Source organism: Nuphar pumila, chromosome 4 (genome assembly GCF_984573655.1).
Source record: "Nuphar pumila chromosome 4, dmNupPumi1.hap1.1, whole genome shotgun sequence".
Taxonomy (NCBI): domain Eukaryota; kingdom Viridiplantae; phylum Streptophyta; class Magnoliopsida; order Nymphaeales; family Nymphaeaceae; genus Nuphar; species Nuphar pumila.
In genome coordinates, this window is record NC_143252.1 from 137496030 (window position 1) to 137511524 (window position 15495).

Below are 15495 nucleotides of genomic sequence, written 5' to 3' on the forward strand. Positions count from 1 at the left end.
TCAAAGCAAAGGTTTTGGCTCCAAGGAAAGGTCCTAAACTCCAAATAGGTTTCTTTGGAAGGCATGCTCGACCAGATTTTAGCAAGAATCTGCAAAGAGATGAGCTTTCTCTAATGAATTCAATCCAAGGTTTGTCCTCAGCAACTAAAGACCACCACTATTTAGCCAGCATTGGCCCTAATCTCCTAACGCCCAGACCCCATTTCAGTTGGCTAGCAACTAGTTTGAGTATGCCAAGCTGGCGGCCTTAATATTTATCAACACCTTTCACAAAAAGGATCTCATCAACTTAGATATAAATTTTGGTCTTCATAGGCACCTTGAAAACTAAATGGCATGACAAATACTGGTTAATGCATGTTCAACCACAGTGACTGACAACCGATGAGAGATATCTGGCTGTACATGGTTAAATCTGCTTGGTCACTCTATCTTCTATAGCAGCACATTGTGATCTTTTGGGAGCCAAAATATTTTAGTCGGTAAATCACCAAGTATGCAACCAAAGATACACTCAGTAGCTCTCTCCATACAGAGATCCACACAAAAGATTTTAATAGACCCTCTTTGGAATAATCTTCAGCTACACAGGAAGGCTCTATTTCAAGACTTGTAACTGTTTGTTGCACAAGAACATTCTTCTCTTTATTTGTATACAGTTATAAAGTCTTTTTAGTATCAGCCATTCAATAGTAACTACTAAGAAATATTGTCTTATATTTGTTGGTGATTTCCATAAAGTGTGCTCATTTAATGAAGCCATTTACTCTTAATTACAGGAGCATGCAAAATACTTTCTTGGCCTAAACAGTTGTCCAGTCTGTGCCACAAGCCAATGAAGCATCAAGTGGCTTAGCGAAGCTCAAAACATTTAGTATTTTGTGGCTTAGGAATATACTATGATTTTCACAGAGTTTAAAGTTCGTGTCAGAATTTATACAAAAGATGCATGAACTGCATAAATGTAACAAACAACCTACTTGACCTTAGGAACTTTCAGTGTTTTAAACATTCATATCACGTACTCAGCCATTTAACATGCAAAAACCCGGAAGAGAGATGTATGCAGAAAAGAAAATTAAAAATCTAAAGAAATTTAAGATATAAAGGACAGGACTACAATGTTTCAGAGACTTGTCTAACCAAATCTTTGAGAAAAAGCAATAGCTGGTCAACAAAATACCTGAGAATGGTCCCATCGAAGATCAAAATTTCACAACGACCACGTTGTCGATTCAAGAGTTTGAGCCTCTGATGTTCAGGTGTTCCTATTATTGGAACTGACGACTCCAATAGTAGATTCCACCTTCCACTCGCATAATTTAATAGTTGGCGAGAGGAACTTCTTCCTGCTGAGTTTAATAGTTGGCGAGAGGAATTTCTTCCTGCTGAGTTTAATAGTTGACGAGAGGAATCACTTTCTTGTTCTCTTTGGCACAGTAGCCTTGCAACAGAACCAGTTGAATGATACTCAGAGCAAGTATCATGTAACCTTTTTCTCAGAACATGCATAGCTTCATAATGTTCTGAAAGAGATTCCGACTGAAGTAAGTCTGAGGAAGCAATCCTTTGACAAATAGTGCTACATAATTTGGGGTTGAAAAGTGGAATCCCAAATTCAATGCTCAAAGGAACCCATTCATAGTCATCATTATCTGGTTGCTGATGCTGAACTTTCACTTTGCAAAGCTTAATCAAGCGAATGTAACCAATTGTACATAATTTAATCTTGTGTGACAGATCATTCAGTAGCTGCTCCAACTTTGCACTTTCTCCAACATCTAGCCCGGTTTCCTTACCAATATAAGGAATTGAACCATTCTTCAAGGGCAAAGCAATATCTTTTGTAACAGGTTTTTTAGACTCGTTAAGATCATACTTATTCAGAGGTTGTACAAGTACAGCTGAGTATTTCATGAGTGCGTTTAAGCAATGCAGTAGTATGTTTCCATTGACCAAGTTCCCCTCGAACTTTCCTCCTAAACCTCCAGTTGTAGATCCATCCCAACTCCATATTAATGCTTTTGCACATCCTGCTAAGGGTGCAGGAAGCAGTCTCAGACGTTGTCCTTTCATTAACACAACTGATAAAGGTCCATTACCTGCAGAAGAGTACAGAACCAGTTTCATCCATGGAGTCATAGAAGAGTACGAGGGTGGACCAAAGTGGATAGGACCTGCAGAACCAGGCAAAACTGATGAATAAGGGAGAGGAACCATTGATACAATGATATCGTAGTCACGGTTAAACAGTCGGTCTAGTGTTGCAGATGGCAGGCCTGCCAAACTTTCACAACGAAGAACATCTACACGATTTCTACGCTTCTTTTTGGGGATGTTATTTCCAAAATTGGAAATGTCAGCAGACATTTTTTTCTCATCATTCACAAGATTATCTTCACTTTTCTCATCATTCACAAGCTTATCTTCACTTTTCTCATCATTCACAAGCTTGTCTTCACTTTCATCAATGTTGTATGTCGTAATATATTCTGAACCCAATTTCTCAATGGTGTTGCCAGTGCCAATAGATTCAGCATATTCAGTTCCATCCCTGAGACTTTCATGTTTAGCTACATCCAAAACATTATCATCAGGAGCTGTGTGAGCTTCCATTGAAATATATATTGCATCTTCAAGAGAAGAGGTATTGTTATCACATGCTGAAGAAATTTCCCTTCTGTCATCTGCTTCATCCACTGTGGCATCCATAGCTACTCCAGATTTAAGGCACTGCAGTATATATCGTAGACTTAACGCATGATTGGCAAATTCCTGCAGTTCGCCCTCAAATTTAGCTCCTTCTAATGTTGTAAGGTCTTTACAGAGATCTGCAATGCTAGCATCATCAAGCTTTCCAGCTTCATAGAGTGTTACAGCATGAGATTTCAAGCCTGCATGACAATATTTTTACTAAGCCGTTGATGTATTATATCTTTACCAAGTCAATGACACTCACACTGACGAACTTTATCATTAAAAATAAAGAAGGGGTGAGGAGTTGTGACGATGGGATTGGCGGTATAGATACAGTATTACCAAAAGGAAATTCATAGAGAAGAATAACTAGTGTAATTGTGCAACTAAAAATAAAGTGACAGGACAAGTGTATTAAGCTAATCATTTCAAGCAACCCACTTTTTGAGGTTTATGGATCCCCACCTTGAAACTGTATAAAGTAAACAATACAAAAACATGCTCATATAATTTCTTTTTCTTTTAATGGTTGAACCCGACAAGAAAGTGTACCATATGATGACATAGTATACTAGGGTAGGATCGTTTGAAGAAACCACCACTGTACACTAGGGGTATTTGCTATTGCATGCTCTGCAGGTTACATTCCAAAATATGGAGAACCCACTAACCGTGGGTCAATCAATGACATGTCTCAAGCAAAAACCTATGTTCTCAAGATGCAGTGCCATGCAATTATGAACAAAAAAGGAAAAAAGAGAGCCTAGAATAACTATTGTCTTCAACCAAGAATAATCAAGGATAACAACAAAACTATGAAATGCCCACCTTTGATTCGTCTATCAATCACACAGCCGACTTTCGATGATGAACAATACAGCATAGAAAATATTAGAGGCAAACAAATAGAGCAAGGGAAACTCATGGAACAACTGACTTTGCCAAACCTATGCTGGTACTGAAAATATATCAACTAGTATTATGATTAATAAAGCCGAAAAATTAAACAAATGTCAACCAATAACATGATTTGCAACAGTTGTAATGAACTAAAATACAGTACTGCAGGTAGACAATTTGATAGCAAGTCCATTGCACATATCAATCTTCAACAGCATATACACAGATTAAATATCACACCCTTTCCACGCCTGGGGCAATTGTAACAAAGGCTGCTGATTTGGATGCTTGACTGAACAATGTGAAAGGAGGAAAAAGGAACAGAGATAATATTTTGAACAGAAGCTTGAGGAACCACACCTGGGGAAACTGAACCCATCATCAAATAAGATGTTATGTTAGCATCAACAACAAAAGCAACACGTGCAGGCCCAGAAATTGCCTTTTCATTTTCCACCCCTCCATTTCCTTGAGGTACACTATTTCCATCACCAGACTGGTTTGCAGAACTGACACTGGCATGAGAACCATCATCTTCATCACTTTCAATAGAAACAGGTAAACTTGACTCTTGAAGAACAGAAGCTGGGTCAATTACTTTTACAGCCCAGCCAAGTCGGCAAGCGAAAGATGCAGCAGCTTGCAGCTGAGAAAGATCAGTTTGTAATGTTGTAGCCAATTCAGCAACAGTAGCATTTTCATTTGCAACAACGAAAACAGCATAAAGTAACCTGGAAAGTAGGTCCGGATATAAGATAATTCAATTTTTAACAGGAGCTAAGATATCTGTTTACAGAGTTCAAGTATTTAACAGAAAAATCATGACTTACTCTTCAATTGGGTCTTCATATGACTGCTCCCGATTAGAGACAAAACCTTCCAGCCTGCAAACTGTTGGAAACACACGATTATTAATTCCACGTTTACAGCATAACTAAGCAAGAATAAAACTATACCACCACTCAATTAACTAAAACATATTCAGAAAAGCTAGTCTATCAACTAGTCCCACCCCCACCCACACCTTTGTCACATAAGTGAGGGTGTGACACAATAGTTTCAAAAAACTTGGGTGTGGGGACGGATATATATATATATATAGTAGGTGGTAGCCATAGTTGGCAAACCTGGCAATCCGACTTAGGAATCGTCTGAGTCGGATCGGATCGCCTAGTAGCTGGGCCACCGATCCATCCCAAACCCATTTTAGCCAGGTTCGGGTGTGAATCAGCTAGGAATGGCCGGACTTGACAACTTGCCAAGACAGACAGTCCTGAATCAAACGATTCAGGACTGATACACGATCAACCGGTTCCGAGCCGATTCACAGGGTCGAACCGGTATTCGTACCGGTTCGTTCCAAGATGAATTGGTTTTAATGTATAAAAAGGGGTCAACTGAGTCGACTGATCATGCATAATTTATGCATAATTTTATACATTTTGTATGCATGATTTTGTGCGAAATTAGCATTAAAAACCCATGTTCAACTGATATTTGTACATTGTCCTGCAGGATAGCTTTTGTTCTCAATTACAGAAAAAAATAAACAAGTTTGGACCCACTTGAGTTTTTTAGAAAAGTTTAGTTTTCATTAACAAGCTTTTAAAAAAAATTTGAAAGAAGAGGTTTTGTGAAATTATTGAAAATTAGAACTCTTTTAGAAAAAGTTCTAAAACAGTCCCTTAAACCTAACTTAACATTATAAATAATTGTTTTAGGTTAGAGGGGGACTGTCTTTCCCTCGTTGGAGTTCACGCCCCTCTCTCTCTCTCTTTCTCTCAGCCGGCCCCCTCTCTCCTCCCTTTCTTCTTTCTCCTCTCCTTTTCTTCTTCCTTTCTCTTCCTTTTCCTCTCCGGCTGGAAGTTTTCTTCTTTTCCATCGGAGGTGCTACATGATGTGTGCAATCATCGTGAGAAGACCGCTCTGTTCTCTCCAATCCATCGGAGGTGAACCCCTTCTTCTCCCCCTTCTCTTTACTTTTTATTTAGCATAATCTGTTGCATAGATTAATCCCTTTTTTATTCGAGTATTTTTTGCATAACAGTTAGTTTTTCGTTCATAGTTATTGTTGAAAAGGAATACGCTAGTTCAGATCAGTTTTGCTGATCAGATCTGCATCAGATTTGGCGCAGCGCAATCTGCTAAGTCTAATCATAAATTTTTATCAGACCTGTCATAATCGACAGATCTGATTGGACGTTATTAATCAGACTCTGGTATAGCCTAATCGGTTTTTGATCAGGCAGACCAGACTCAGCCAACGCAGCAACGTTGACCATGTGCTTTACCGAGCCCAGGCCTGCCAGTGCAGACCCAAACTGTCTATACTTGGCCTACCCGATCTGATCAGATCAAATCAGGTCAGATCTGTCTTTAGACCACGAGCTGATCTACGATCTGGTTAACCCAGCGCAGATCAGTTTGCTCGGCCAGCAGGCAAACAGATCAAGCCTGTCGTGATATTATTGCGTTGAATTTGTTCGGCCAGCAGGCACACAGATCAAGTCTGCATTCTTTTTTTAAATCCAGGCCTGATCGAGTAGCCGAGCTGCAGTGGTGTAGATTCGATCTGCTGATTTTCGGGCCAGATCAGTGTGATATTTTGGTGTTAGATCTTATCGGCCAGCAGTAGCAGTAGCAGCAGCGCAGACTTGGTCTGCAGTTTTTTTATCCCTGCCTGCTGCCAGCCAAGCCAACTTGAACAGACTGCTGAATCTGCATATTCTTTTATATACATATTCGGCCTGTCAGCTAAACGTTGATCAGACCTGATCAGCGTCTAGCCTAATCAGTCAGCAGACCAGGTCCCGATTTGGACTGGCAGCCGACTGTCAACTGCATGTCTTGATCTGACCTTTGAAGTGTGTATTATTCTTTAAGGGGCATGGCTGAGCTGGGCCGTGTGCATCAATTGGTTAGCCTTCCTTTTCAGCAATCTAGTTATAGATATAACTTAGTTAAATTTATTTATTTTTGTTAGTCTAGATTTTCCTTTTCTTTAGAATTAGATATATCTAGATTTTTTATTTAATCGTTATTTCAGGTAACTAACATTGACTAGAGTAGGTAGTCTAGTTCTCATTTGTTTTATGGTTTTGTGTTTTGCAGGTAGGTACAAGGTTGTTGACTAGAACGCGATAGCGAGGGCCGTGCACATGCGGACAAAGGAAGCTAGATTGTGAAGGATAGATCCCTGCAAATTTTTACTTTTCTTTATTTTATTTTTTTTAGGGCCTCAGGCCATTTAATTTATTGGGTTGTAATAATTTTATTTTTGCTTGAACCTTTGTAATAAGGTAGTCCATTTTATTTATATTTTATTCAAAGCAATAAAGATTGTTCTGTGGAGAATATAAAGTTATAAATTTATTCCTTGAGTTCGATCCGGACTTCACCACTAGTGTGAACTGGTTAATTTAGAATGTGATGCACGGTTTACACTGACAGTTTTTATCGAAAAAACTCTTTTAAAAAATACCTTCAAGAAAAGTTGCATCATCGGTTCTTCTCCTCCCCCATTTTCTGGAGAGGAACCCTCTTCCACTCCCCTCCATTTTTCGGCAACCCTCTCTCTGTCGACGATCGCTGCCAACCTCTGACAACCACCAGTGTCGTCGACAATTAAGCTCTCTCTCTCTCTCTCTCTCTCCAAGGTGAGCCTCTGAGAAGCGATGCATGATGCAACACTTTTTTTCATATTGTTGGGGGTTTTCCTATATCGTAGTGTGCGTGATGCACGCTTTGGGTGATTGTGTGGAGTGTGGACAACAAATACAATAATAAACCCCACATTTAGGTGTCTTTTGTCTCTCTATTCTTTGTAATTATTAAGTATGCACTATGCAAGTTTGCAGTTTTGCACGACTGGGGATGTTTGTGCAATTTTGTGTCTTTGTGTGCATACAGCATACTGCTAAATTATTTGCTGCTTTGAGTTTGATTATTTGCATTCACATTGTAGAAAACATAATGTTATATTCAATATTTAAATTATTATTTAAAAAGACACTAAAAAAATTTAGGTCCTAACCCGTCCGAGTTACCAGGTCGACCCACTGACCCGCAAGTCAAGGCTCGGGCGATCCGAGCTCGAGTCACAGGTTTGCCAACTATGGTGATAGCTGCCTAACACTTTTCTAGCCTACCGCCAGCCTACAAACATTGTAGATCACATCCTTAAGATTTAATTTATAAAAAAAATCTAAAATCTACGATTTTCAGCTTAATAGTTTCATATGATTTGGTGTCTTCAATAGCACCAAATATATATATATATATATATATATATATATATATATATATATATATATATATATATATATATAGAGAGAGAGAGAGAGAGAGAGAGAGAGAGAGAGAGAAAACTGGACTCGTTAGGGTTAACTGAGTCTAGTCTTGGACAGAAATGGATCCCAGCACAGTTGACCTCACCTGACACTGGAGAAGTCATATCCAAGTGTTGCATCTACACAGATGCAGGTGTGACACACATGTTGACCTTTTAGAAGAGTCCGTGTTACATAGCCACACACACATACACCACTTACTTTGCACTGGTAGATTCACATTCACTAAGAAGTTTGATGTGTTGATTGTATCTCCACTCAACCATTAAACATTGACAGCAATGAGAAATTACCATAAGAGATTCATTAAATGGAACAATCAATTTAGGTGTGAAACAAAATAAAACGCATCTTAGCATGAATTTTTAATAAAGAAAGTTGGAAATGTCCAGAAAAAGGCTGATGAATCATTTGACTACATATTGCAGATTAATAGTTCAATGGATCTTTTCATCTAGCTGAAGAAAGCAGTGAAGGTAGCTTCAAGGCTGAAGAACACTAATGAGTTGGTCCAAAGGAAAAAAGGAAATTGCACCAAGCTTGCTTGCAATTTAGGATGAACAAATAGTTATAACTCCAATAGAAAATTTATCCAACTTAGTTTTACTACAATGTTCCACTCTTTGCTATGATATCTCAAGAAAGTAACCGGGTTTTCTTCAGTTATTTTCACTCATATCACAAAGGCTGGTTACTCCAAACTTGTTGTCATTAAGGTCTAGAAACATGTGTTTAAGCAAATCTAATTCAATGAAGAATTACTTTGTTGCTACTACTGGAACTCACCAAATTTAGAGAACTGCTGTAACCTACCGACTGAAACTATTACATCTCCAGATAGAAGTCAAGGGTATTTAAGTGGAAGTTAAAATACTTGGTCACCACTAAATTGTAAACAAAAGAGCGAAAGTACAATGGACAATCCAATAAGAATAAACAACAAACAAAAGAGTGCACAAGCACTTAGTCCACCAAGCAACAATAAAATCAAGCGAAGCACAACCATAACAACACAACAAAAGCCACTATGGCAAGCACAAATCATAAAAAATATGGTCCTTCACTTAGAAAATGCTTAAGAAAGCATTACACAAATACAAGGCAGAAGGACTTTAAATAGGCACTTGAGGACACAAAGGGGTTGATCCAACTACTCGTTGGACCAAGCCCCAACTGCTATATTTATAGCCGTTGGGACCAGGACTGGTCCAACTAGTCGTTGGACCAGCCCAACAGCTACAACAAACAACAACAACAACTACGCCTTCATCCCAAAACAATTGGGGTCGGCGATATGAACCAAAAAAGAAAATCATTCTGGGTCTTCCACATGAATCCTTCTCCTCCAATCATTTCTATCCAATGCCATGTCCTCGGTGAGGTTCAAAGCATTCATATCCTTTCCTATCACCTCCATCCATGTCTTCCTAGGCCTACCCCGACCTCTTTTAACTAATATATTTTCTTGCAAAAAAGAAAATACAAAAATGAAAATGCAAAAAAGAAAAAAACAGGTCAGTCCCTAAAAGACTGACACCTATTACAATGGAAAGTAACTGAAATACCCTTAACAAGTATTTCAGTTTAAATAAAACTGAATATATATGTATATTCAAGGACACACTTTAACACTCCTCAAACTTACTGTGTGACCGCCAAAAGAAATCTACCAGCTGACATTTTGAAGTCACATAAGGCAATTCAATAGTTTCTTGCAAAAATTTCTCTTGGACGTAGTAACAATGCAACTCTATATGCTTGGTTCGTTCGTAGAAGGTGTGGTTACTTGCAATATAGACAACACTCTTATTATCACAACACATTTTCGTTAGCCCAGGGATGACTAAGTCCATATCTTTGAGAAGACGCTTTAACCAGATAATCTCTATCATTGTTGTTATCATGGCTCGATATTCAGCTTCGATGGATGACAGATTTTTTTGTGCTACTTCTTGCACCTCCAAGATATAATAGTCTCCTAGCAACACACATAAACTATAAACCAGTAAGACTCTATCATTAGGGTTACCTCCCAAATCTGTATCAGTATAAACAATTAAATTTAAAGAATAAGAGGATAGAAATAACCTTTTGGTTATAGAATTCTTAATATATCTGATAATTCACAAAACAACACTCATATGGTACCACTTGAGCAATGTTTGGTCTTATGATGGATAAGTAGGTCAAGGATTCAATCAGTTACCAGTATGGAGTTTGATCTTCAAGAGGAGTTTCTTCCTCCAATTTTAGTTTTACATTTATAACTTTCGGCATATCAACCTTCTTACAACAACAACAACAACTACGCCTTCATCCCAAAACAATTGAGGTCGGCGATATGAACCAACAAAGAAAATCATTCTGGGTCTTCCACATGAATCCTTCTCCTCCAATCATTTTTATCCAATGTCATGTCCTCAGTGAGGTTCAAAGCATTCATATCAACCTTCTTATTATAAAAAAATTTAGATTTAACAACAATATTTATAGTCAAGTTCATTTGAGATATGATATATCCTCTAGGTGAATAAGTTACTTCAATACCTAAAAAATATCTTAAAAAACCAAGGTCAGACATATCAAAATGATTTTTAAAAATATTTTTAATTTCACCAACTGCCTTTTTGTCATTCTCTGTAATGATCATATCATCAACGTATACTAAAAGAATAACAATGTTAGTACTTGTATCTTTGACAAAAAGAGCAGTGTCAGTATAATATGATTTGTAACCCAAGTTTAGCGTACCTTTGCTAAACCTATCGTACAAAGCCTTTGGGGCTTGTTTAAGCCCCTACAAAGATTTTTTTTATCTGAAGAACCTTTCCTCTCTCGATCTGAAGATTGGGAGGAGGATCCATGTACACTTTCTCATTCAAGTCACCATTAAAAAAAACATTTTTGATATCAAGTTGATAGATAGGCCACCTTTTAATGGATGCTAAGGCAATAAGTTTTAACACTAGTCATACGGGAGCAAAGGTCTCCTCATAATTTATCCCATACTCCTAAGCATATCCTTTATCCACTAGTCTTGCCTTATATATTTTTAAATATCCATCTCCTTTTGTTTTGACTTTATAAACCTACTTACAACCTATGTCACATGGGTGCGGGTGCGGGTACGGGTGCGGGTGCGGGTGCGACACGGGTGCGGCGCAATTTCAAAAATTTTGGACACGGGGACTCGGCTATATATATATTAAAAATAAAATAAAATATATATATATATATATATATATATATATATATATATAAGACTCGGTCAAAGTTGTGCCCATTAGGGGACAGGTGATGAGTTGTGAAGGCATTCTGTACACTTTCTTCATACAGGAATAATTCACTTTTGGGCACTTTCTTCATACACTGTAATAATTCACTTTCTTCATACAGGAAAAAACCACAAAAACTTGAGTTGTGCCCATTCTGTACTTAAAACTTGAAAGTGTACAGGTTTTTTAGTTGTGATGGGTTTTTTTCCTTACAGCTGTAGCCCAGAAAATTTAAAAAAAAAATGAAAAAAAAAATTCCAAAAAATGGACCAAAATGACCCTGGGTGCGTTGACCGCACCCAGGGTCGGGTTGACCGAGTCCGAGCCGCACCCGTGTCCGCACCCGTGTTGGTGCGTGTCGACGCGGGTGCGGCGACCTTGGAGCCGAGTCAGTGTGACATAGCTTACAACCTAAAGTCTTTTTTCCAAAGGGTAACGGTTGAATTTTCCAAGTCTGGGCTTTCTCAAGGGCTCCTAATTCATGATTTGTGGCATCGATCCAATCAGCAATTTCATTAGCTTAATTATAGGTTGAAGGTTCATCAAAAGAATGAATAGACACATAAGAAAGACCATCTAGGAGAAAATGTTTCATAGGATATGAACCTTTCAGGAAGTCTAGAAGTTCTATTACATTTCATAATACTAGATTCACTTAAATTTTGATTTTATATATACTAGATTCACCTAAATTTTGATTTTGTGTATATCTATCAAGTGCAAGTGAAGGGTTTTCACTGGTTCTTCTAGAATATATTTGAATATCACCATTCTGGGTATCCTCTATGGGAACACCAGAGTCATCAAAATGCATATCATCAAGATTATCATCGATGTGTATAATTTCATTGGAAGCCTTTTTAGGCAACAAGTCAAATAAAAAGTACTCAAGATCTATTAAGAAATAGCACGAAATCCAAGACATTCCAAATCGCAATCCAAATATCAATCGAAATGTATTTGAATTCTCGCAATATACAAACTTGATACAAGTTGTATGAATAAATTATTTTATTCATAATGAATAATAAAATACATAGAAAAAATAAATATATAAGGGTCTCAGTACAATACAATAAAAAACACACAAAAAGCTAAAAGTTACCCATCACTCTCTCACCTTATAAAGGCACACACCCACCCCTATATATAGAGAAAAGAAGGGAGAAGAGAGAGATTAAAGGAGAGAAAACGGGAGACTATTCTAGCAGTTGGACTAAGTCCAACGGCTAGTTTGACTAGCTGTTGAACCTAGTCCAATGGCTAGATTTCTAACCATTGGACCAAGAGTCCAACAACTAGCCTAAATCAACCAATAGTTGACTTAACTATAAAGTATATATATATATACAAATATAGATATATTATACACAAGTGTATATATATGTATTTATATATATATATATATAATACATATAAATGCACACATATGTACATACATATAAAATATGTATATGTATATATATATACAATATTATATATACATATCTTAACACTCCCTTCAAACTTACGGTGACTCACTGTAAGTTTGCAATTACAAAAGGAATCCCATTACATAAGATATCAACATGTTCTTCCAAAATAGGCTTCTTCGTCTTCCTTGATATGCTCGAAATGTCTCTAGAATCATCAATAACACCAATATTTTGAGAATTTGTAAAGACAGCAAAACAATATATATATATATATATATATATATATATATATATATATATATATATATATATATATATATATATATATATATATATATATATATATATATATATATATATATATATATTATGGAAAGAGAATGGTCAAACACACAAAAATACAATATATATAAAATATTCTATGTCACACGGGTGCGGGTGAGGGTGCGGGGATGCGGCACTTCCCAAAAACCCGGGTGCGGGGGTGCGGCAGGGGCAAAAATATAAAAAAAAAATTATATATATATATATATATATAATTTTGAAGTTTTAATAGTTTAACATTTAACAGTTAACATTGTCATAACATCATTCATCATGCATGCAGTATATCAACCTAAATATCAAATTATCAATCAAATACGTAAAGCCCCTCCCCTGCCGACCCAACAAGAGAGCGAGAGGGGGGGGGGGGGGGGGCTCGGCCCCTCCCCTGCCGAAAACAGAGGGAACAGGGGGGGCTCAGGCCCTCCCCTGCCGACCCAACAAGAGAGCGAGAGGGGGCCCTCGGCCCCTCCCCTGCCGAAAACAGAGGGAGCAGGGGGGGCTCAGCCCCTCCCCTGCCGACCCAACAAGAGATCGAGAGGGGGGGCTCGGCCCCTCCCCTGCAGAAAACAAAGGGAGCAGGGGGGGCTTGGCCCCTCCCCTGCCGACCCAACAAAAGAGCGAGAGGGGGGGGGCTCGGCCCCTCCCCTGCCGAAATCAGAGGGAGTAGGGGGGGCTCGACACCTCCCCTGCAGAAATCAGAGGGAGCAGGGGAGGCTCGGCCCCTCCCCTGCCGACCCAACAAGAGAAAGAGAGGGCGCAGAGGGGGATCGGCCCCTCCCCTGCCGACATAAGCAGAGAGCGAGAGGGACGTACCTGCGACGAGGGAGAGGAGGAGCTTAGGAGGTGGCGTCGGGGCGTCAGGAGGAGAGGGCTCGAGCTGAGCTGCGTGGGAGAAGAGCGGAGAGGAGTGATTTGGGCAAAAAAAAGTTTTGCCCTAATCACTCCTTTTCATTGGTTTTTTTTTAACGTCTGAAATGTGGACACAAACGACCCTGGGTGCGGGCAACCACACCCAGTGTCGTGTTGACCGCACCCGCGTTGCGTCGCGTCGACACGGGTGCGGCACCTGCTTTGCCGAGTCCCTGTTACTTAGAAAATATTTAATAAGGCAATTTAACATTTTTCAAAATCATGATCATTTAAAGTAAGAATTAATCTTTAAAAATCATTAATTTCAAACATGATAGTCATTAAGACTCTCAACTCAATAGATAATTTTAAGAAATCATAGTTCTTAATTCATAACTGCATACTATCAAAAAGAGATGCACACATAAAATATCTCAAGGATAAGTTCATAAATCATTAATTACTTAAAACATTCATGAAAACATGCAACTATCACGAAAAGTTCACTAATGCATAAAACGTATGAAATATGGATTTTCAAACAATACCATAAATAAATAACTCACAAAGGAGTATAAATTATGGATCATTTTTACACAACATAAGATACAAACAAAGATTTAAGAAAAGACAAATACGCATAGATCAATTAATTATTACATTTTAAAAGCAATACACAACTAATGCATATATGAATGAATCATGCAATAGTTTAGAATAAAAAAAAAAAAGTCACTTACGGACTAATTTTAAGAAAACCTTTCAAGAGATAACTTACAACAAGTACAAAGATGGACTAATTTTAAGAAAACCTTTCAAGAGATAACAACTTACAAGTATGAAAAGATTTAAAATCCCACAAATATCAAGAAATGTTTAGACCAAGAAATCTCACAATGGAGATACACACCAACTCACAAGGAGAGTCACAAGTAAAATATAAGAAATCTTTCATTAACATGTTTAAAAAAGCATTAATTAAATTTATGCAAAACACGCAAGACAATCAATCATAGAATATAAAAAATCCTTAATCATGCAATTAAAGCATATTTAATGCAAGATGCATGAAAATATTTTAATAATCATTTCTCATACAAGAGCAAATGAGTTTAGAAAATTTACGAAAAGATTTAAAGATCCTACATAATACAATGAATGATATTTGCAAATCTTAACACTAGTTCGACCACCAAAAGCAATCACCTCACTAGATCTTAAAGCCTAAAAAATCAAGTGTATCATCTACTAGAACAAGAGCATAACCATAATGCCATTAAAGGGTTAAAAAACACAAAAAAAATATGAATAACCAACATCTCTTGTCTACATAAAATGACACTTAAAACACGTGTATCGGCAACTAGAACAAGAATGTAATCACAATACCACTTATGGGATAACCAAACACACAAAAGTGTAAATAAACATCTATTGTCTACATATAATGACACTCAAAATAAGTGTATCAATAACTAAAACAAGAGCATAATCTCAATGCCACTAATGGGTTAAACAAATAAATAAAAGTGTGAATAACATCTCTTATCTATATATAATGACACTCAAAATAAGTGTATCAACGGCTAAAACAAGAGCACAATCACAATGCCACTAATGGGCTAAACAAATATACAAAAGTGTGAATAAATATCTCTTGTCTATATATAATGATACTTAGAT

General features: G+C 37.5%; 1 protein-coding gene across 2 annotated transcripts in view; it reads right to left on the reverse strand.

Moving 5' to 3' along the window:
* Positions 1 to 15495, reverse strand: part of LOC149841230 (uncharacterized) — a 38915-nt gene that overhangs the window by 1916 nt on the left and 21504 nt on the right. For both annotated transcript variants that reach the window (XM_090004719.1, XM_090004718.1), the window contains 3 exons: positions 4428 to 4488; positions 3958 to 4328; positions 1184 to 2894 (listed from right to left, as the gene is read on the reverse strand). In XM_090004719.1, the coding sequence (XP_089860845.1) occupies positions 1184 to 2894; positions 3958 to 4328; positions 4428 to 4488 (2143 nt within the window). The remainder of the gene's footprint in view (positions 1 to 1183; positions 2895 to 3957; positions 4329 to 4427; positions 4489 to 15495) is intronic.